The 24,563-nt window shown below is 36.9% G+C and overlaps 1 protein-coding gene across 1 annotated transcript in view; it reads right to left on the bottom strand.

Moving 5' to 3' along the window:
- Nucleotides 1-24,210, bottom strand: part of LOC139707993 (threonine--tRNA ligase 1, cytoplasmic-like) — a 45,823-nt gene extending 21,613 nt beyond the window's left edge. The window contains exons 1-10 of the mRNA XM_071619984.1: nt 24,108-24,210; nt 20,021-20,107; nt 15,585-15,666; nt 9,937-10,036; nt 7,317-7,562; nt 4,985-5,102; nt 4,112-4,176; nt 3,016-3,094; nt 2,355-2,501; nt 1,493-1,591 (exon numbers count right to left, since the gene is read on the bottom strand). Coding sequence (XP_071476085.1) covers nt 1,493-1,591; nt 2,355-2,501; nt 3,016-3,094; nt 4,112-4,176; nt 4,985-5,102; nt 7,317-7,562; nt 9,937-10,036; nt 15,585-15,666; nt 20,021-20,107; nt 24,108-24,179 — 1,095 coding nt within the window. The 5' untranslated portion in view covers nt 24,180-24,210. The remainder of the gene's footprint in view (nt 1-1,492; nt 1,592-2,354; nt 2,502-3,015; nt 3,095-4,111; nt 4,177-4,984; nt 5,103-7,316; nt 7,563-9,936; nt 10,037-15,584; nt 15,667-20,020; nt 20,108-24,107) is intronic.
- Nucleotides 24,211-24,563: the final 353 nt, after the last annotated feature.

A 24,563-nucleotide genomic window follows, 5' to 3' on the forward strand; every position in this document is an offset into this window, starting at 1 on the left:
AGAGCCTTCTCTTCTGTTGCACCACGTCTGTGGAACTCGCTACCAGTTCAGCTTTGGAATTGCAGCAGCCTCAATACATTCAAGTCTGCACTGAAGACTCATCTTTTCCGGCAACTTTGTGAATGATGTGTGACACTTTTTGGGAGCTGGGCGCCTTTGAATGTTTCTTACAGATAAATGGCGCCATACAAATGCTGTTTCATCATCATTTCTGATAAACATTCCATATAATCTTACATAGTATAATTTGAATTGTAACTACTCTCTATCATGCTAATAATGATCTGCCTTCATGACCTCTTCCAGCCAAGTTTGCACCATCCATGTCAATAGGTGGTGTCTTGCTTATCTGAACTTGATGGTATTGGCTGTCTTTGCGAGATCCATCTTGCATCAAGATTTTAAGTCTACTGTAAAACATGACATATTCGCGGCATGAATTTTTCGGGAATTGGAGCCGACGGCCTTTTTTGCGGCATGAAATTTTCGCGAACTGCCACTGGCATTCAATGCATTATAGTGTAGACAAAAACTTTCGCGTGCATTTTAATTTCGCGAATCTTGGCGCTTGCGAAATTCGCAAAATTAAAATGCACGCGAAAATTCCTCGTTTTACAGTATTTATTTGCAGGTATAGTGGCATCTTTGAGATTTTCATTTTAGGTTATTTGTTCGTTTGTTAGGGGTTTTTTTCAAGTACTTGAAAACCAGCCGAGGAATGATATGTGTGTGTGTGCGTGTGTCAAAAATTTCATCATATCAGTCTTAAGATAACAAAAACTCCATGATGTAGAAATTGACTTTGGTACATGAAATTACATCAAACACCCAAACTGTGAAAAAATTTTGTATGATCTGACTACAAACAAAGAACCCCTCCCCTCCCACCCCCCCCCAAAAAAAAAAGTGTTCCAAGATATGTGTGTCTAGAAAATGTTAACGTCAGTCAGATACATATGCAAATGAGATAAGGTGGTGATGTCACGGCTTCATAAAAGTCCTTTACTTGCACATATATAAACTTATTTGTCCTTTCTACATGAATTCAGGGAAACAAATCTTCATCACTGGCATTACATTATTCCAGAGTTTCAATGATGACCCTGTCAAGTTAAGGGGAACACATTTGGTACATCACTAATAAAAAGAATGGTTTTTATGACATTCTTGGGCACAAACCTCACAAATCTCGTAAAGAGATTTGTGAGGCAATGGCCTGATGCATTGTTTTAATTTGCATTTGTGAGTGAGACTGATAAAACTGTTTTGAATAATCATGTTACATTTCAAAATATTATAACAGCCTTTGCACAGTATTTGGGAAGTTTTGACCATTTTCTCTGTTTCAAAGCATTCTTAGAAAGAACTTAATTATGCATGGGAGTTTCCCTTCAAATGGTTGGTGACCAAATAACTGAAATACACCAAAAAATACATTAAAATGGTTGGTGACCAATCCTTTGTTGTGTATTAGAGATGCTAAGCAACTAACCCTGATGAAGTCAATGAGAGTGTTGTAGATGTGAGCTCCTTTGGGTTGGAAGAAGCAGCTACCAGGGCTCAGCTCATGGAAGAAGAATAACTCTTGTTCCTGCAGCAATAAAGATACAATCATTGTATAACAAATCAGTTGTATGGCAAGGTAGTATGGGAACATGATCTCACACATAGTGAAGCTACAATGTACCTAGTGATAAGATTAATTTCCAGTTTTAATCATTACTTCAAAAATCCCCTTATAGTGATAAACACATCACTTTTCCTATTTATCCTGCTCAAGAATGTGTCTTTACTAATGAATTTTGGGTTGATATTCAATGTATAAAGTGTACAGTTAATCTGCAATCATCTTGAAAAGCTGTCCAGATCTGCATGTATACAATCCTAATATGTGTGTAACTCAGTGATTTACACGGAACTAGTAATATGCATGGTTTTTCACTCAGTGACAAAGATTACATATGTTTGCCCCTTTCATAAGACAAACAAATGTCATTCACTGTGCATATCTCCTTGTAGTCTACTTTTAAATGAATACCACATGTCATGAGTGTATGTAAAATAAAGATCTATTTCAGCTTCACTACCTGGTAAGTTTATAAACAATGTCCAAACACAAGACAATGTCTAGCAATTCCGCTATATCTTCTCTGGCCATTGACCCAAATGTATTATACACTAAATGAACATTTCTTCACGAGTTCCTCTCATCCATGCATGTGTAACTGCATGTTCGATGTACAAGTATATGTAATAGACTCGCTGACAAAGTCAAAACATATAAAACAAAGGATTTATTGATAAACTGTATTTAATAAAATCATGTAACAGTGCTGAGAGGAAAGACTAGTCACCCTGCCAATCTTTCTGTGATCTCTCTTGGCAGCTTCCTCCTGTATATGTTTCCATTCCTTCAACTGTTTAGTGTCAGGGAAAGAGATACCATAGATCCTCTGAAGACTCTCAGCATCTGCCTTGCCTTCCCAGTATGTAGAAGAGTTCTGATGAGACATTAAACATTCACACAAAGCCAAAAGTTTTACTAAGCAATAGAATGAATGGATGATGAATACTGTCACACAATTTCACTCTGCTAAGGCTGTGCTGCAGCATTTGGGGGGGAAAAAAAGTCTTAACATCATAAAGCCACAAAGTTCCTATGTACAGCCGTATCTGACTTTTTTGCTTACCTGTGGAGACATTTCATGAAATTGCTGCAAGAGAGTTACATATATCAGACCATAAAGCTTTATAATCAGTCTCTTCACATGATGAACCTTTGAATGTTTGTTTTCCTCTTCAATATAGTCTTGAAAGAAGAACAAACACAGTAAAGATGGTGAAAATGACATGTAAAACAGTACCTCAAATTGGAAATTGTCGCACAATAGTTTGCTAAAAAACAATGTGTTGTGAGAAAGATTTCACTTTCACTTTTAGCTGTCATTTTTCCTTCAGTTGACTCAAGTCAAATAAGAGAGATTACATAGCATAAACTGGCATCAGCACTTTTACCTTGATTACATCAAATGCCTTGACCTTCCCAGTGTGTCTAACATGTGGACCTCGACACAGATCAATCAGTGGGCCACATCTATAAGAGGGAATACAAGACCTTTGTTTACTTACGTACATTTTAAAATCTAAAGGAAGTTTATATGTTTTCACGGTACTGTCCAGTATTTTGGCAAAGCAAATTAAATCAAGCCATGCTTATTTCACAGTCTAATCATAACATGGTAAGTTTTAACTAAAGAATGAGAACGTGCCAAGCTCCTGAAAAGTCTACCAGCTACACATACCATTCACTGAATGTGTTTATCTCTGCTCCATGGCATTACTATCATGAGTAATGTATGCCCCCAAAACCCTACGAAGTTCTGAAATAAAAGAGCACTGGGAGACAATTAGCTGTTGTCATAACACAATCTCTGCAGACCCAAGGTTACAGAAATTCTGGTCTGTTGGCAGCTGACCAGCCCTTGTCAGAAAGACGATGGTTGACTGGCAAGCATATCAACATTGAAAAGTTAATGCTCACTTTGAACATAATTCAATACCTGAGAGACACAGGGTTATAAACCAGTCACTCCCATCTAGTAATGTGCACAAATAAAATCATCAACAAGTCTAAGCCTCATCTCAAGTAGCTGTATACAATTATCATGTATAACTATGTCTGATAAAGGATGCTGTCAATTTTGGATGGACCTCACATAACTAATTCTTCATGAAAAGTTAAGTGTCATATGATTAAATGATTATACAAGTAGTGGCTGTAACATTTGACGGAGAGTTGTATCACTTCACTAAATTCAACAAAACTATAAGCCCAACAGTGCAACTGTCTGGATATACGCACTCTGAACCACATTCCAAGTCACTACCTGACGGAGAAGTACAAATGTATGACAGGATTGAAGAGACATATTTAATACCCTTTAACAGATTTTTCTTCCACTCTAAAATAGTTTGCATTCAGGCCTGTAATCTGTCTTTGTCACTTGCTCCTTTGAATGTTTCCACAACAAATATATGGCGCTATACAAATGCTATGGATCATCACCATAATAATCAATGAAATACATTGGTAGCTGATAACACGACTGACCTGTACACTGTGGTAGTGGGCGTCTGGACTCTCTCTGTGATGATACGTTTCTTGAATTCATTGTACTAACAGGAAAAATAAACACACATAGAATAAATACACACCGCATCTCTGACAAAAGACACATAATATATCACATTAAAGTGAATAAGAGATTCGGCAATTATATTAAGTACATAAATGTCCTATTGGGGGAAAAAAGTACTGGTATCAGGAAACTCAAGAATATGGAAGTGAACAAGTATATTTCCACATTACTATATTTAACAAGTTGCAATGCAGCTAACATTGTAGAGTAATACATAATTTCTTGCCCCAAAACTATTTTTTGGTCTTTGTCTTTGTCTTTTCTTTTCTTTTTTGCATGTCAGTAATCAGTAGTACTGAGAATTCATTCTGAAGGCATTTCCAAATCATAACACACAACACATCAATATTAGCACTTAACCTTTCAAACTGATTCCTCTCAAAGCTGGCAATTCAAGGGGAAAATCTAAAAATGTCCATTAATTCTCATGCAAGGAAACATTTTTTGAAAGGGATGGTTAAACTGGGGATGCTGAGTTATCATTCCTCTCTTCATACAGCTGACTTACTGTGTTTACCCTGACAATATCAACATAAGGAGTAGCCATGCTTCAACTGAACAAGAACCCTCCATGAACTCATTGAAAAAGTTGCCTACTTACTTTTTTAAAGGTCTATCATACAGGAGAATGCACACTTTCACAATTTATTTATTTCTTTTTTTTTTCATCTCAATGGCACATATCACCTCAAAATGTGCTTTTAAATGTACTTCAATTTGTATATGAGTGAAACACTGGTACTCCTGTTGATCTCCATTGTTTTGAGGCAGGACTCTAAACATACCTCAAACATCTTGAGTAAGTCTTCCTTGGTTATCTCTAGTCTCACAAAGGGCTGCTTTTCTTTCTGTATCGACTTCACAATTTGCACCAAGCTGTTAAAATCATTGCTTGAAACTTGCCTGAAATCAACAAAACAGCAACATGTATTTACAATGCTTGTACACTGAAGACTGAAAATCAACAAAGTTGAACTTCTGTTTTATTCATTCACAAATGTTGCCAACCTGTCCATTCTCTGTCGACCTGCAAAGAATCTCATTTGGAGGCATTGAGGGCACTTGTAGAATTGCGGGAGAAACAGGATAAGAACTTGTGGGGTTTTTTTTACAATATGCCAATGGATTTACTCAACCTCTCTCTATCCCCAAGTCTGTTTTTCTAATTGGTAGCTAGTCCAGAAGGCATTATGTCACATACTTCTAAATCACATTTAAAAGCTGACTCTACAGATATCAACCTCAAAATCTTTAGCTTCAAAGGGATGGTATAGTTTTGGTTGAGATGGGGATTCAAGTTTTAACCTTTTGCTGTATACTTATAAACCACTGACATGAAATGTTAAAGAGCATACAATTCTAAAAGTAATTCAAAATTTGTTCGATGAAAACCAGCTTTGAAATGGCCAAGATATCCACAAATAAAAGTGATCCTAATAAAAGGTGGGTCCTACCTTCTATTAGGACCACTTTGTTTCTCAGCCATTCTCAAAACTGATTTTCATCAAACTTTCAAATCATCTTAAAATTACATGCTCTTTAATAATATATTGGTTTCTAATTATTTCGCAAAAGAGTGAAAATGTGAATCCCCATCTCCACCAAAACTATACCATCCCTTTGAAATTTAATCCTGTTAAAGGGGATGGCTAGTAACTGATCAGTGGGAATCAGTGGGAATGCTGGGGGATGATTGTTCCAATTCTTGTGTGATTCACTCAAGAGTACATTATATATCTATTGTTGTGTGAAAATTATTTGCTTCCGAACGGTCTCATATTCAAGTAATGTGCAGTTTAATGCCCCGTCACTGTACAGGCATGCTAGCCTGGAAACATTAAACTGCACATTACTTGAATATGAGACCATTCTGAAGCAAATAATTTTCACACAACAATAGATATATAATGTACTCTTAAATGAATCCCACAAGGATTGGAACAATCATCCCCCAGCATTCCCACTGATTCCCAATGATCAGTTACTAGCCATCCCCTTTAAAGAAGTGACTGGGGGCACTGTTTTAGAGACTTACTTGTAGCAAATGAGGGTAATCTTTAAAGTTTTCATCAGTCTTTGACCCCAAGCCTTAGAAAGGAAATCCAGTCCAAATATAAGTTAGTTTGATAAAAAAAGAGTAAAATGTTACGTTTTCAACTGTGAAAATTTGACTGAAATATGATGAAAAATAAGGAAGTTATGACATTTTGAAGTTTTGCAAATTTCTGCAAAGCAGTTCTTGTACAGTGGATATGAATATGTAAATGAGTGAGCTAACTATGTCATTTCCTCACAATTTTCCATTGATCGCATGTAAAAAAAAAAAAAAAAAATGAAAATTCAATGTTTCTCTCTGACTGAAGTCTGAAACATGACGTTATTTCTGGTTGAATAGCTTGGGAATAGTGATCAGTTAGATATATGAGGATTTGAGTCTCGGGCATAATTGCATGTGAACGAAAAACTGGAAATTTCACAATTTTATGTAAAACTATATATGGTAAAGTTGTGAGGGAATGACATGCACACTTTGCCATAGGTTGCATATTCATATTGACTGTTCAAGAACTGTTTCCCCCTAAAAATAGGGAAACTTCAAAATGTCATAACTTCCTTATTTTTCATCCAATTTCGATCAAATTTATACCGTTGAACTTGTAATATCTTACTCTATATTTTGACTGGATTTCCCCTTTAAATGATCCAAACCAATAATGATGACTTCAAGGCGTTGCATCAAAATCATACCTTGCAGGATCCTGCAAGGTATGATTTCGATGCAACGCCTTTAGAGTTCATGGCTCTCAGAATCTCTTTTAACATTACCACATATTTTAAAAGGACATATGACATTTTCATCGCAATAATGCTACATGTGCCTTTTTATTAACCAAGTTGCTTCAGCCCCATCTCACTCTACTGGAATGTGAATATCTACTGCAGAAAATATTGCATTACATGAGACACTGCAAGCATTTGTCTGTGAACATTAAATGCTACTCAAATTATAAACTGCAACAACTATCAGTGAAATCAGCAGAGAACATAGGTAATAACACATGGCCAGACAGGCAGAGATTGGCAAAGAGCTAGTCCATACTGATACATTGTACTTACTGTCCCTCCAGAAACATGTCATAGTAGAAGCCATTATCAATGGGAGGTCCATAGCAGAGACAGCCACCATACTTCCTCTCCATAGCCTCCCCTAAAATGTGGGCACTGGAATGCCAGAAGACCTGCTGGCCTTCTTCACTGTCAAACTTGAGTAGCTGCAATGAACAGTCTTCCTCAAACGGCCGATCTAGATCCCACAACACTCCATTCACTTTGGATATGACTGTGTTGTCTGCCAGTCCCTGACTGCGAATCACATGACAGGGTAAGACAAAATCAACAAAAATTGTTGTTGTTGTTTTTAAATCAATCAATTACACCTTTTTCTCTCTTAGTAAAGTTAGTTATTAAAAGTGTTACAATGAAAAAATGGTATATGAAAAGAAAAAATCCGTCATCAGTCGTGTTACACCTTATGCTTCATATGTATTTCATGCACTCATCCCATATCATCTTATTCTGTCATCATGTTGCTAAAAAAAAAAGTCCCAAAACATTAAAAACACAGGTTTTTCACACAAACTTTTCATGCTTCACATTTTTTGATTCAGGCTGCCAGACACATCATTTCAGGGCAGTTTCTAATGAATGACAGCCACACTGAATGTACAGCCTTTACAGAAAATTGCACTGGGGAGTGTGGTTCATAGACTGTTCACTACAGATTCTAATTGCCTCTATCATTTCTATGGAAATCACTGTTTGCATGTTGCCTTTTTTTTTCTTTGAAGAATTGATGACAAGAGCACCTTATTCAAATTATGCACATGGTATATTGGTAATTTATACACATTGTACGTACAAAATGATAAAGATATCTACACAAAACAAAAATTCTAATATCAAAAGAACTGAAATGCAGTAATCAAAGTGAATCCAACATAAAATATTATCGCCTTAAGTAACCTAAAACCTTAAACTAGAAATGTCGCTATGGCGACTGATGCCTCCGCCATAATGCATGATTATCCCAATAGGCGTATAGTACAATGTCTTCACAATGTGTGATCCATGACAGTTTCACATAACTGGCAAAATATTGAAATGACAGGTCTGTCAGAAATGTCTTGATCTGGGTTTGCTATAATCTTTTCAAGAAGCAGTGCAGGTACATATATTTGGGGAATTGAGAATTTTTACTTGAATTCTGATGGACCTTTTTATTAGTTTATGCATTGAGTAATTTCCAAGGTATGAAGAAAGAGTGTAATGATGGTACAAAATAGATTTGGTTTTGTTTTTTCTTTTTTTTCTTTTTTTTTTGGGGGGGGGGGCATTGAAACCTGGCCTTTGACCCTAAACCTCTGACCTTTTACCTTCTGGCTGGAAATTTCCCAGAGAATCTCCATTAGGTAATGCATGTATTAAGTTTTGAAACTAATAATGCAAGCATTGCATATACTAGTATATGAGGGAAATAAGAAAATTTTGACGAGTTGACCTTGACCTTTGACCCCCTGACTATTGACCCATGACCCCTAAATTCCCATGATAATCCCTGCCAGTCAGTACATGCGTATTTACCAAGTTCCACGAAGATACATTGAACCATTTGCGAGAAAAGTGATATTGCAACATTTTCACCTCACCTTTGACCTTTGACCTTTGACCTTATGACATGAAACTCTCCTTGGAGAATCTTTACGCAGTAGTACATGTCCACACCAAGTTTCAAGAAAATACCTTTTGGGCATTGCATAGATATGGGGGAAATTGCAACATTTGTAGCATTTGACCTTGACCTTTTGACCTTTGACCTCTTGCCGATGTCACTAAAATCTACTCAACTAATTGTCCCATCATACATCATCCTTGGACCAAGTTTGGTGAAAGCTGCTTCATCCAGTTTTGAGTTATCACATACACAGATAAATTTTAGGATTTGACCTTGATCTTTGACCTTTGACCTCTGTCCGATTTCACTTAAAAACTAATCAAGTAATTGTCCCATCATACATCATCCTCCAACAAAGTTTGGTGAAATTTGCTCGATGCAGTCTTGAGTTATCGCGTAAACGGATGCAATTTCATGATTTGACCTTGACCTTTGACCTTTGACCTTTGGCCGATTTCACCCGAAATCTTATCAAATAATTGCCCTATCATACTTCATACTTGGACCAAGTTTGGTAAAATTCCAGCAAATATTACTCCAGTTATCGCATAAACGAAAGCGGACGGACGTACGGACGTACGTACGGACGGACGGACAACCCGAAAACATAATGCCTCCGGCACCACTTCGTGGCGGAGGCATAAAAACGGACAGATAGCTAAAACACACACATGTACTTGACATTCATCCTTGTGGTAGCAGGGCTTGATATTAGCAGTGGCCCGGTCACTAAAAAATGGATGTTAGGCCACCAAATTTCAAAAAAGATATACATTGTATTTTGGTGGCCCAAATGGGCAAGCAAGTTTCAATGGATTTTTATGTTTGTTTTTATCTTGGGATATCAAAATTTCAAATCTACATATTTTAGTGGCCTAAATGGGCCAACAGAGAAAAAAAGGGTTAGCGTCCAGCCCTACCTTAAGTCATGACAGATACACTTTAAGTGAGACACTACAGACATTAGGCACTTGCACAGAAACTTTGGTACAATTTGACACCTACCTGATGCCTTTAGCTACATCATATGGAGTGGTGCGCCAAGACTGACCTTCAACCACTTTGCCATCAGGTAACGTTATCTTGACTAGACACGATTCCTTGGCTTTGGGGGGCATACAGAGATAGAATGAATCACAGGATTATTATCTTTATAATGGACTGTGAAGTACAGAGTTCATTTCTTCTTTTACAGATCAGAAGACATGATGAGAACCCCGTGGAAGTTTCCAATTTCTCTATCAACCAATGTATAATTTTGAACCCATTATGTGCCGACTGCATATGGGCAATTCCATGGGAATGTGGACATGGCGCTAAAATTTCAACTTTATCATATTGCAAAAGAATTACTCATTATGTATTACCCATATATTGAAGTTAAAGAAACTCAAAGAATTATATCAATCGGTCAAATATTTCCCGAGAAACAGCTACAAATGTTGAAGACAATTTTTCAGTCATCCAAATTGCTAAAATGCATGCTTAACTTAATATAATTTTTTTTAATAGAAAAATTCTGCTAGCACTTCAATTGATTTATTTTAAAGAAGCAAATTGGTTCTACTTCAGTCTCCCATGAGGAAATTTTTATGCCACCTTCAAAAAATTCTAATCTCCACATGTAAGTTCAGCCCTTGAGCCATGTAACGCAGGTTACCGAAACAAGAAATATTTTTCATTCTGAAGAAAGCAGTGGAGGTAATTTGTTGGGAATCATAATTTTCTAAATTCATCAAACCCTTATACTGAACACAGGATGTTGACTTGAATAAACACTGTTATCACATTAAAAAATGTCAATGAAAAGTGTAACGCGAGTTACCATGTAACGCGAGTTACCGGCATGTAACGCGAGTTACCAACTATAAACACAAGTTTCGCTCAACATAAGCAAATTTTAGCACTTAATTGAGCTAGATTGTGGTGAAAACAATCAAATGCAGTGTTATACACACTATGCTGGACTGAAACAAAGGAGGGCAGCCTAATAAACTGTGATTAGCATCAAGGCCACTGATCACATGCCACATTGAAGAGTGTAGCCTGGCTAAATCACTGCATGTGTACATGTATCCAGCAGTGAATGAGACCATTAAATTTATCTTTTGAATTTACTGCGTCAGTATTACAGAATTTTTATTACAGAATGCTATAAAGCACAGCAAGTGTTGGTTCTAATCCTTGTTTGGTGGTCTACTGAAGATGACACCTGTCCGGAGATTAGGAGGTTGTGGGTTCGAATCCTGCTCGAGTATGTATGCCCATGATATTTTATCATGGCTACTAATAAAACACTGATCAATTCAGTGAGCTTATTAACGTTGATGTAGGGCAATTTGTCAATCAGTTGCAATGAAAACATCTCAACGGAAGAATTTCATTAATTTGAATAATTACGCAGTACCCACTGCATGCTATAAGGATTAGAACCAGCACTTGTTGTCGAGTGAAAGCACGGTGGTCTAGTGGAAATGACGCCTGTCCTGTGATCAGGAGGTCGTAAGTTTGAATACTGCTTGAGTATGTACGCCCATGACTTTTTTATCATGGCTACTACTAAAACACTGATCAATTCAGTGGCTATTTACATCGATGTACAAACTGTAGGGTAATAAGCCAGTTCGTAATTACACTGTAGCTCATGTACACATTGGTACAAATGACCTTTCTTTTTTCTCAGTTGGTTCGGCACTTCACTTGTTTTCAAAGCAGCATAATGCATAAGCTTGCATGACATAGCAATTTATGGAACTTCTGTTCAAAAAAAGAATGAACTTGCATTTAGATCAGGGGATCAGATTACTCCCATCAGTTTATAATTTAGTAGGCATCCATTTCATTGTTTTGTATTGAATGCAGTAACAGCTTATTTCATTTTATATTGCTGTCAGGTGGATGTGCTGGCAGGCATCATTTAAATAAGGGCAAGTCCAAGATAACGCGCACGTTACGTATGGGACATTCAGAGACTTTTATGACCTGAAAAATAGTGTTAATGGCCTTTGATCATATTGAACTTCATCATGGTGATTGATATCTAGTAGAAGTATAATCATGTGAAAAATTGAGAAAAATGACCTTGACAATCATATTCTAGAAGAGAAAATATGTGCCATTACGTATGGGACCAGAAAAATGTTGTTTTTTTGAACATTTTTTTCAACCTCAAAACTCTCTGAAAGTATATCATTCTACAACTTGTAACTCACTGTGATGAAAGTCACAATACTCAAGATTATCACAGGTAAGTTTCATGTCATTAGGCAAAAAGCTCTAATTACAGGTTCTAATTAAAGACAGACATGACGTGTTACGTATGGGACAGTTACGTATGGGACAGTTTGTCCCCCATTCATTTAGTGTGTGAAGAACCATGTTTATGGGTATTTTGCATAATCATTGAAGTAGAATCAGTTGAAACTACTCAAATACTGATCCAGATTGTCAAGGAAACAATATTCCCCAAATATTCACCATCATAATCATATTCAATCATATTTTCATATCTTTATGACCAACCTGGGTATGCATGCCCTTTGTCCCCCATTCGTTTAGTGTGTGGAGAAGCATGTTTATGGGTATTTTGCAAAATAATTTTGCAAAATATCCATAAACAAATTTTTGCATAATTATTGAGGTGGAATCAGTTGAAATTACTCAAATACTGATCCAGATTGACAAGGGAACAATATTCCCCAGATATTTACCATCATAATCACATTCAAACATATTCTATATTTTTTATGACCAACCTGAGTATGTATGCCCTATTTTTATCAGGATAGTTACTACTGAAAAATTGAATACCTGGTAGTTTAAAGTGTTTACTTCCATTGATGAAGGGCAGTTTGCCATTTAGTTTCAATAGAAAACAACTTGACACAAGAAATATTAAGTTTAATAAATAAGCAATACCTGCTGCGTGGAACCCCAGTGATCGAGTAGATATATGATGTCTGTCTAGCAGTCAGGTCATTGATTCGAGTCACACCTCAGTATGTATACCCATGAATTTTGTTGTGGCTACTACTGAAAACTGAATAAGGACAATTTGTGTATCACTTGCAATAAAAAAAAAAATCATTTTACTTCATATATTTATTCTATATATCACAACCATTTCAAATTGGATCTCCATCACATAAACTTTGAATTCCTCTAGTGTTAGGATTTTATGCTCTTAAGTAATTCATATAATTTGTTTCCAATCATCTCTTTAAATGTTGAAAACTGAATCCCCATTTCTACAAAAAACTATACCATCCCTTTAATGCTGATTTTTCATGGTGTATTTTGCCATTTTCCCCTCCCCCTTTCTGAAAATTGTTCAGTCAAGTTCATGTATTGTTTCAAGTGTCTATAACTCAAAAAGTAGCTACATTGTACAATGTTGGGATGCTTTCTTCAGGATGATTGACCATTTGTGTACTGAGAGACCTTCCCAGCTAGCTACATGCATTCACATGCAATATGTATGAGGAAGTCCCATACGTAACGCATTTGTCCCATACGTAACATTATTTCAATGCCTAATAAAAAATATTTCTTTTACTTTTTTTCCTTTTTTCTCTGGTATTTAATTTCTCTAAACAATAAATTAGAACTTTCCAAAAGGGCATTAAAATAACCTTAGCAATTTCAGAAAAAACCTAAAAAAATGACCTCATTTTGTTACGTATGGGACATCTCATGATAGGACACGAGCTAATCTGCATAATCATTTGCATAATCCCTAAATTTTCATGCCAAGTTAAACTATGTGATGAACTTCTTATGTCCACATATTAATCAAATATTATTTGCTTTCCTTTGAATTAATATGAATTTTTATAAATGTCCCATACGTAACGCTGTGTTTCACATATATGCAAATGAAGCCCTTAAAATTTGCATAAATTTACATAATATCATTTTTTCCTCCACAGAAATCAAAACTTCAACTCATAAGCTTCAAAATGATACCAAACATGTCAATATTGAGCAAAGATGAAATTTTGCCTTCTGAGGGGACCTTATCTTGGACTTGCCCATAAGGATCGCATGAATAATCATCGCATCACAGATGCTTATCTCAGTGAATTTACAAACCAAAATGCCTGTTGGTACAAATGACCTTTTTTTTTGTTCATGCACAAAGTGGAAAATTTTACGAACTGGTCTTTTTGTCAATCAGTTGCAAAGAAATGTACCTTTAGTTTTCACTCCTCACAAAGATAGGATTTCAATTTTTGAAAGATTGTAAGCTGTTTTGTAAACTTGTATAGGGGATTTGATACTTTTATGTTTTGTTTTAAAAAGACTTTCAACATTTTTCATCTTTACACTCTGAAACTTACAATACACTTAATACACCTATTTGTAAACCATTTAGTAATATATATTCAAACATATTCAAGGTCTCTACGAGGAGTGAAGCTCTTATTAGTCTTAAACGCACTCTTCTACTGGGTTTATTAGTGAAATATTTGTTTAACATTTATTCATTTTACTATCTACACAAATAAGCATCTCTCAGAATATTCAACACAAGATTCAGTGCCATCAGAACAATTGTATGTTATCAATTTGTGTCACCCTGTGTTAGTGGACATAATGTAACGCGAGTTACCGTAACGCGAGTTACCGACATAAAGGCTCCTTACATTTTTCCAGGTCATTGTTACTCAACTTTGATATTGTTAATTTATGAGTCCTAACCTACTATCAAATCAAGGTAGGAAAACTTTTATCAAGATTGTCTAGTATGAGGAGACTTTCCAAAAAGAGGTCTTCATAGAATTGACCATGTCCTTTTTGTGTAACGCGAGTTACCGAAATTAAATGATTCCAGAATCCCAACATGTTTGTCCTTTATTTTTCTTTTTGGATTCATTTAGTTGGTGTATGTCTACTTAACCCATGATAAAAAAAGTAACTTGTAGATCCCACCAATTACAAAGATATTGGCACATTATCCCAAAAATGTACCCATTATTTGTAACGCGAGTTACCGTGGAATTGCCCATATCATGTTTTCAGGGAAGTTCTAAATAGAGCTTTCAGTAAAAATAAAGTCTTTGATATTCCAAACTTTACTTTGGCCCTGAATGGCTTTATCCATGAATTCAATGGAAACCTGTACATTACGAAGCTGTTACTATTGCATGAAGTTGACATTTTTCTTCTCAAATTGATGTGGACATGTGTCATCCATTCGAATTTTACATGGTCTACACCACTTTACATATAAATACAAACATTCATTATATTCAATAAACGAACTGTATTGCAGAAAAGACTTGAAAATTATGGCTATTCAACAAGAGGTGCACTTATCAATCACTTACTTTAAAAATAATTTGTAAGGAATAATTTCACAGGAGTATTTATCCCAAATGGCATGTGGATTCACGGCTAGGAGAAATATTAGGAGTAAACAGTTATCCATGAGATGGATGAAAATCAGACAATACCTTAAAAAGTCATGAATTTTTGAAGTTTTGGTGTAGAATAAATCAATGCATTGACATTGCTGGATAAGAAGACTTCAACAGTTTGTGATTTTAGAGTTGGGCAACAATGCAAAGAAATTTGTGAGCACATAGAGTTATAGTTAACAAAATGCATGATAATGGAGGGGAGACTTGAGGCAGACAGTACTGGGTAATCACCTGCTAGGGCAGCATCAGATGCAGCTTTGAGTTGGTCAAACAGGTCAATCCTTTCCTGGATGTAAGCTGGCCATGGGTTCATCTGCAGGAAGCAAAAATATTATCAATTCATGTACATAAATGGCTTGTTTAAAGAAAAAGCTGCCCTTCCAGTTTAACACTCCATACTGTGATTGTATGCTCTGCAATTCAAGAAAGCAAAGTGAAAAGTGTGAAAATACAGATCAGCCCTGACGTCTTCATGTGTAATTTCTAGTGCACTCAAATACAAGACTATCATTATTTGTTCTGTTTAATCACATTTTGGTGATCCAGTGCATTGCATATAATGGCAGTAAAGTTACTTTGCAATAGTGGAGTTTTTCCTCTACAGAAATGCTTGGCAGGAATGCTGCACTGCAGGAGAAGTGATAATTGTGCAAAATATTCCACTTTTACACTACCTGGAAAGCACTGTGGTACATGTCATTATTGTTACTACTGCTGTTGTAACACTCCCTACAATTCACGCTGGCAAGTAAGCAAGTTTATACCAATCAGATAACACATGTAGGCAAGTTGCAACATTCTAATTTGTCCTAAATGAGTGATACAAGCAACTCATTATAAAATGCAAATCAGACAAGCTGCAGTTACCCAATTTGTACATACATTGTATTATCCACAATACACACAGCACACAGTAATATGAAGTATAAAAAAAGAATGTATTCTTTAAAAAAATGATATTTCCGGAAAATATATGTCAAAAGAACGAAGGTAAAACTTGTGTGGTGGTGAAAATACCACTACATGTGAAACCAATTTGACTGTTTGGTGAAAGACTTATAAATTACAGTCAACCTCGGATACCTCGAATTCGTCGGGACTGAAGAAAATGGTTCGAGGTACGCGTACGTCGAATTTTCTTCGACTTATTCGAAGTTTATAATATCGTTGTTCAACATAGTATCTGTTGTAGTGCCTACTGATTGTTTGCATGTTTGTCAATTGGATCGACTTTTATATGAATGAATTGAATGAAAATCAGAATTGAAATTAAAATTTCAGAAAAAAAAAGATTTTGGTGGCCTGATCATGCCACCAAAAAAATGCGGATGTTTGCCTTTACTTTTGAAAATGAATAGCGGTAACAATCAGCTATGTAAGATGCTAAAATAAATGTCAGATGTTTGCTTTTAATTTTGGAAATGAATAACGGTATATTTGACTCGGTATGATACTAAAATAAATGTCGGATGTTTGCTAATACTTTTGGAAATGAATAACGATAAGACTCAGCTCCGTATGGTGCTAAAACTAATGTCAGATATTTGATTTTGCGTTCCAAAATGAACAAGGATAACATTGGGCTCCGGAAGACGCTGGAATAAATGTCGAATATTTGCTTTGACGTTCGGAAATGAAAAACTAATATTCAACTCCATACGATGGTTTGATAAATGTCGGGTGTTTCCTTATATACTTTCGAAAGGAAATAGCAGTAACATTCGGCTCCGGAAGATGCTAAAATAGATGTCAGATGATCGCTTTTATGTTCGGAAGTGAATAGCAGTAATATTCTGCTCCATACGATGCTAAAATAACTTTCTGATGTTTGCTTTTAAATTTCGAAATGAATAACAGTAACATTCCACTGCGTTCAATGGTAAAATTAATGTTTGATGTTTGCTTTGACGTTCGTAAATGAGTAACAATGATATTCAACTCCTAACGATGATGAAATAAATGCTGGATGTTTGTTTTCACATATGAAAGTAAATTGCAATAACATTTAGTTCCGGAAGATGCTAAAATAAATGTCGAATGTTTGCTTTAATGTTCTGAAATGAATAACAATAATATCAAACTCCGTACGATGATAAGATAAATGCCGTATGTTTGCTTTTACGTTAGAAAGTAAATGGCAATAACATTCAGCTCCGGAAGTTATTAAAATACATGTCGAATGATTGCTTTTACGTTTGGCATGTTTGGAAGTGAATGGCGGTAACATTCTGCCCCATACGATGTGAAAAAAAAATGGATATTTGCTATTACATTTCGAAATAAATAACAGTAATTCAGCTACGTTGATGGTAAAATAAATGTCTGATGTCTGCCTTGACGTTCAAAAATGAAAAACAGTAACATTCGGCTCTGTACAATGATAAAATAATTGTCAGATGATTCATTTCACTTTCGGAAGTGGACAGCAGTACCTTTCGGCTCCGGATACGATAATAAAATAAATGTCGGATGTTTGAAATGAATAACCGTAATATTCTGCTCCGTACGATGAAAAAATAAATATCAGATTGTTGCTTTTACATTTGGAAATGATTAACGGTATTAATGCACTCAGTTACAAATGTAGATGCTAAAACAAATAGCGGATGTTTGCTTTCACGTTTGGAAATGGATAAGGATAGCATTCAGCTCCGCCAAGATGCTAAAATGAATGTCGGTTGTTTGCTTTTACATTTAAAAATGATTAACGGTTATATTTGGCTCCGTAAGATGCTAACATACTAATATATGTTGGATGATTGCTTTTACAATAAGAAATGAATAACGGTAACTTTCGGATGCTAACAAATGTCAGCAAATGCTCCCACTTTCTCATTTCAAACGTAAGTTTTAACCTCCTAGTATAAGCATCAACTTTTATAATAATCTCTACGCCTAATTGCTAAATCTTAAAACACAGAATAAGATGATTGAATTTTCTATTCATTTGTTTAAGACATGGGCATCTGTATCACTTCAGTAATGCTTAATATTAATTTTTCTATGTGTAGTAGGACCGATTTAGTTTTTCTAATGTTTTCCCCGTTTTTTGGTGTGTTTTTTTTGCGTCAGCAGATTTTACTTTCGACCACCAAAAATAAAAATCAATGACATTGGTGACCCGATAAAGTCAGTGTGGAGCCCTGTCTATTTCATTCTTTATTATGCTCGGCCTATACTTCCAGATCATATACCACACTATTTTCATAATCGCATTGCTGGAAGAAAAAAAATCCAGTGCTTGCGCTCTCGGGGAAGAATAAATGAAACAAACTTCGTGAAAGGCCAAAAAAAAGTTAAAATAAAAGCACTATGCAGGAGATTAATGTTAGAACAGTGGACCGTGATTAATGCCAAAGATATAACTGTCAACACCTAAGCAGGTGCGCCACGACGGTTGAGAAATCTACGCGCACGGTATGACGACTCGGTATCACGATCAAAAATCAGAACACAGTGGTTAAAGAAAAGAGCGTAGTGTTAACGTAAGCACTCCATTTGCACGAGTGCTATGTGCATATCGTGTACGTGTGTAGTAGGTAGGTGTTGGGTGTTTTTCTTGTCAGCTGTGTAGGCCTACCGGGTATTTCTTTGGGCGCGCGATTTGTTAAGAATATTTACAGTCGAATGTGAAAAAATTTGTGACATGTCTCCGCTGTCCACGCGCGTTTAATCGGAGATGCTGAGTGATGTTGCAATTTCGATTCGAGCAACATGCTGGGAAAAACAATAAGTTAATTAAGATCGGGACATTAGATTTCACTTCGAGGTAACCGAACTTCGAGTTATTTTCTTTGAGCTACACAAATTTTAATACACGGAAACTCCATAGGAACAATCGGGACTTTCATTTTGCACCTGAGGTAAGTGATATTCGGCTTATCCGACGTCGAGGTATCCGAGGTTGACTGTGATGCAAAGCCCAAGGTTTAGTCAAATTTCTGTGCTATTTCTGTCACTGTACTGTCATTGTCTTTTAATGTTGGTTCAACTCTATGCCTACAAATGTATAGGCATACATATATACTGAGTACAAAGAAATTACCGTATAAGGAAAAATCATGTTTTTTAGCATATTTCCTATGTATTTCTTTAATAAAATTTTGGTACATAGCGCCCTCCATGGGTGACCTTTGAGAAAGTTCAAATGTATGGTCATGTAGAGTTCGGGGTGTGCACGTTTTCTTCGTTCGCCTCCGTCTGCACACAGTACTGTATTGAATACCGTCTATCGGTATCGCCTCATCGAGCCATATTATGCATCCCCATGAGTAGATGCTGCCGCAGTTGCCTGGTCAGTGGCGCGGCGCAGCAGCACCAACCTAGCTGTGGACGTGGACGTGTGCGTGCGTTTGCGTCTTTTGAGAGTATCGTGGTACACTGATCGTACAGAAAATTATCGAACTACGCAATTGAATGCAGTCGATAACGCCAGACAATTACTCTTAGATCAAGGCGCATGTAATTTTTGGCATTTTAGAAATTGCTCTATGTCTCTTTATATATTGCTATCTCTGTATGTGAGTGACGTTGCACTCTTATATTTAATAGGGATATTACCAACAACCTACAATGTCAGAAAACTGAATTTCTGTGTACAGATACACTTTCATAGCATCAATACTACTGTCTCTCTTTCTCTTTCTCTTTCTCTTGTCTGAACCAACCTCATGTCCTTCAGCACTGTTCCCTTTGTCTTTTTTCTTGCTTTGCTTGGATTTTTTTGCCTCTCCATGACCAGAAGCCACAGTTTCCTACACAGAGAAAAGGGAGATAATCAGGGGGAATGCAATGCATGTAGACGTACCATAGAAATCATTTACACTGCACAGTAGTCAGTTTGATGAAGCAGTTCAACATTTCATATAGCTGTGGCAAAACTTAAATGTAAGTGCAAACACTTGGTACAGACAACGTACTGTTTGATAAATCCCTCAAAAAAAGGCTAAAAAAAAACCAACAAAGATACACAGAAAGAGTGCAGATATTGAAAAGTTAGACTGACAAGATTGCACGCTTCTCATATCTCCTGCTAACACCAGATCTGAAGAGCTGTTTCCGGATCTTTCTGAAGTGAAACACGGTGTAAGTTTCAAATTACTGTATGTTTATAATGCATAATCATACATAATGACTTTTTTCCTATTAATACTCCATGCTCTATGAATTTAATTACAAGGCAAGTGTCATAATGTGTCTGGCCCATTCGCGTACAAGAAATTGTATGCAAATGGGATATAACAGCTGAAAAAATAAGAGATATAACAGATAAAGAGATATAAAAGGGTAAAAATTTATGGCAAAAAAGAAACGTGCCATAAAAATTTAACATTGGGCCCTTAAAGTTTGTTGGCCCCTGCCTGTGACCTTTGACCTTATGGTGACCATCCACTCCCCAAGGGACATCTACTATCCAAGTTTGGTCACAAACAGACCTATGGATCAAAAGTTATGACCCATGATAGAAACGCACCATAAAAACTTAACATTGGGCTCTAAAAGTTTGTTGACCCATACTTGTGACCACTGACCTTGTGGTGACCATTCACTCCCCAAGGGACATCTACCATCCAAGTTTACCATGTAGTCACAAATGGAGTTATGGATCAAAAGTAATGACCCATAATAGAAATGCGCCATAAAAACTAGAAAGGACATGTTCACCTTCATAGACATGTGGGTTGAGTGAATGCAGCAATACAGTTTGTATTAGCAGAACACATCAGTGAGAGTTTGAAGAAAATCTGACAATCAGTTCAAAAGTTATGAATTTTTAAAGTTTCTGCTCAGTCATGGCTGGATGAGAAGACTACTATACGATGTAGCTTGGGATGTCACATGAGTACAACGGTATAAAGAAAGTATAAAGAAAATTCACCTTATTTTCACCTTTCTCACATAACAAAAGAACACTCGACTTCTCTCTTTCAGAAGGCAAGGGGAATAATATTATCCTTAACATACATCAGTAACAAGTCCAAGAAATGTGCACTTTATTCAAAAAGTAAAATTTTGTGAAATTCTCTTTTTATTTTCATTATATCCTTGTACGCATGTGACATCAAAACTGTAGTAGTCTTCTCATCCAGCAGTAATTGCGCAGATACTTTAAAAATTCATAACTTTTGAACGGATTTTCGGATTTTCCTCAAACTTTCACTGATGTGTTCCACTAATATTGTTGCATTCACTCAATCCACATGTACATGAAGGTGAACTTGTCCTTTAACATTGGGCTCTAAAAGTTCATTGACCCCTGCCTGTGAGCTTTGACCTTGAGGTGACCTTCATATATATGGTAAAATGTGAAACTTTGCATGACCCCTCTTCCCTTGAAGTTTGATTGCAATTGAAGCCCAGAGTAAAGAGTTATTGAAGTTTTTGTAGCATTATGGACAGACGACGGACGGACAGACGACGGAAGGACAGACGCCACAGGCGATCCCTTAGTCTCCCCTCATCTCCAGCGGGCTCGACAATAACCCAGTGCAGTAATAGCTCGGTTTCAAAAGATATCATTTATGCCTCACTCTTTTCTTTCTTTCAGACTTTTACAACTCAACACATTTCCATTCAAAAGCTACTACAGAGGAACACAATTTCTTTTATCATAATTACTGTTATTATCATTATTGTTTTACCCTGCCAGAGCCATGGGAGCTGAGAAGCACTCCTACCTCATGATATGTTCTACTAAAATCTCTGGCTGCTTTAACACTGGAAGTTGCTTTTCTAGTCATTAGCAGAATCCACAGTGTTAAAAACCCAGGAGCTTATAATATTGATTTTACTGCCACAAGGTACTTTTTTTCAGCCACCAGTCTTTAAAAACACGATCAATGTTTTTATGCACACACAAGAGACTCCAAACAGCAAATGATAGAAAAAGCTCAGTGATCTAAACAATATTACATTGTACTACTTCAGGGTACCGTATTTGGGCAATGCCCTAGCACTCCCTCCCCCCCCCCACCCCTTTTGTGAGGAACTACCAACATAATAGTTATGTCCCCTGCCCCTCTTGACAACCAAGTGTGGTTTAAATCTAGACACCACTTTTAAAGAAGATCAAAATGTTAACAAGCTTAATAAACACATAACCTATAAAGACAGATACCAGATAAGTAATTACAATCGTTATGGGTAAACTCAGCCACTTGTAATGAGGGCGCTAGTGGCTGATTTTACCTACCAGGCCGAGTTTACCCCTATATGTGGTACAATTTACAAATCCCTTGAGCCATTCAGCTAAGGACCAGGTGAGCTAAAAGTAGTGTTGGTCACATGTTTAAACTTAGTCCCAGCCCAAGCTTAAGGGAATTCCATTTCCTTTAAGTCAACAATTGATAAAATACACCCAAACACTTATCAACATGGTAAAACTGAAAATTATTTGACAGGCAACCTTTTACAATGAACATTAAAAGTTTTGATATCATGTGAACATTCACATGTACATACACATAACCATCTCTGAACAAGTCTACTACTGTCTGACTGGAGACAAATAGACATTATCTGCCGTGATATCTGGTACATACTGTGAGCATTGGTAGGACACAGTTCAGATGAGACAGTAAATCTCAAAATGAAGAGTTTGAATGCACAAACAGATCATACGTACACATTTTCCAGGTTTTTTAAAGAAATATTATCATATGACAGAAAAAAAAGAGAAATGAAACTGCACTCATTACATACATAATTTGTAATAACAAATATTGCAGATATTATCAGAAATATCACATAAGCTTTATCTTGGAAAGACTTCCTTATGTCCCCCTCTCCCACTAATTCTGCCACACCACTTGACACAGCACAGTGACATCGTTAGGAACTTGTGTTAACCCAGTGAGGACGAGTCCCGAGTATACCTGAGCAGGTGTCTATATGGGAAGAGCATGTTGTAGCAAAATCAAACCGTCATCAATGGGTTAAAACACAAAGTTGCGGGACTTGCATTTTATTATTCTAGCAAACTGGTGCAGCAGCAGAAGCCATGCTCTCGATCAAGTCAGTGACTGGCTAATTAATTTCAGATGATGTGCAACCCGAGGGCACACAAAGTACATGTACAATGTGCAGATGTACTCACTGTGTCTGTAACGTTACATATACAATGTACATGTACGTGGCCGTGGGTAGGCCTACTACAAAAAGAGAGTAGAGTGATGTCTAAATTCAATACTTATAACTTCAACGAACCACACTGCACTGTGGTTCGTTCACACACACACAAGCACGTAAATATAGGTTCACAATGTATTGTTACAAATCCAACTCCCGACCCACCCAGCCAAGCTGAGCAGGTTGAGCCACCACACCTCGCCTTGCCCTTGGTGTGGTGCCTCAGCTCGGCTGGGTGGGTCGGCCGCTATGGCGGGAGTTGGATTTGTCAAGGCCAAGGACGAAGGTTTGCAAGAATATTCAGGAGGCGGCATAGATCTGCATCCGCGGTACGCGGCACGATTGCCATCTGCATCTGGGCAGTGACTGGCGCCGCGCCGCTGAACCTTGTCCTTTTGGCGCTTGAACAGCTGGTGAACCACAGATGATCATGAAAGATAAGCCCTAGAATCTATCTAGGGCTTACGTGTAATAGCCCACTGCATTCAAACTCTTTATTTTTCTTGCCCTTCGCGCAAAACGAGAGAAATAATAAAGCACTAAAATGGGAGCGCTGCTGATTATTCGCTAGTCCCACGTGTGCAATGTCGTGTAGCTAGATACACACGTACAAATCGAAGCACTAACCACAGACATTCTTCTTTGGCGTGTTAGAAGTAGCCCACGCTTGCAAAGGCGGTATAGTCTATTGGACAACATAGAGCAAACATTAACTGTGTTCTGTAAATGCGAAAATATAGCTACAAAGTCAGCATCATGCCTTTGGCTTGTCTGTCACGTTGAGTCCTGCCACGCCTGCAGATATACTGTCCGCCATGTTTTCTTTCGCTACTGTATTCCGATCCCCGGGCCGTCGACGAAAAAGAAATGTGGTTCGCACTCAGGTTCGCACTGACAGTGCACTAAGCTCATTCGATTTGCATGCACGCACGCACGGTCCGTACACGTACACGCCAATGGGTATAGGCGCGTACACACTTGCGAGATTTTGTATACTAGTAAACCATTCTGAGTTGCACATATTTCTCCTCTTCTTTTCTTTTTTTTCTTTGAAGACCTGGATGATTATAAATTGACATATCA

Source organism: Diadema antillarum, unplaced genomic scaffold (genome assembly GCF_040938485.1).
Source record: "Diadema antillarum isolate AM-2024a unplaced genomic scaffold, OU_Dant_1.0 seq00001292_RagTag, whole genome shotgun sequence".
Lineage (NCBI taxonomy): Eukaryota > Metazoa > Echinodermata > Echinoidea > Diadematoida > Diadematidae > Diadema > Diadema antillarum.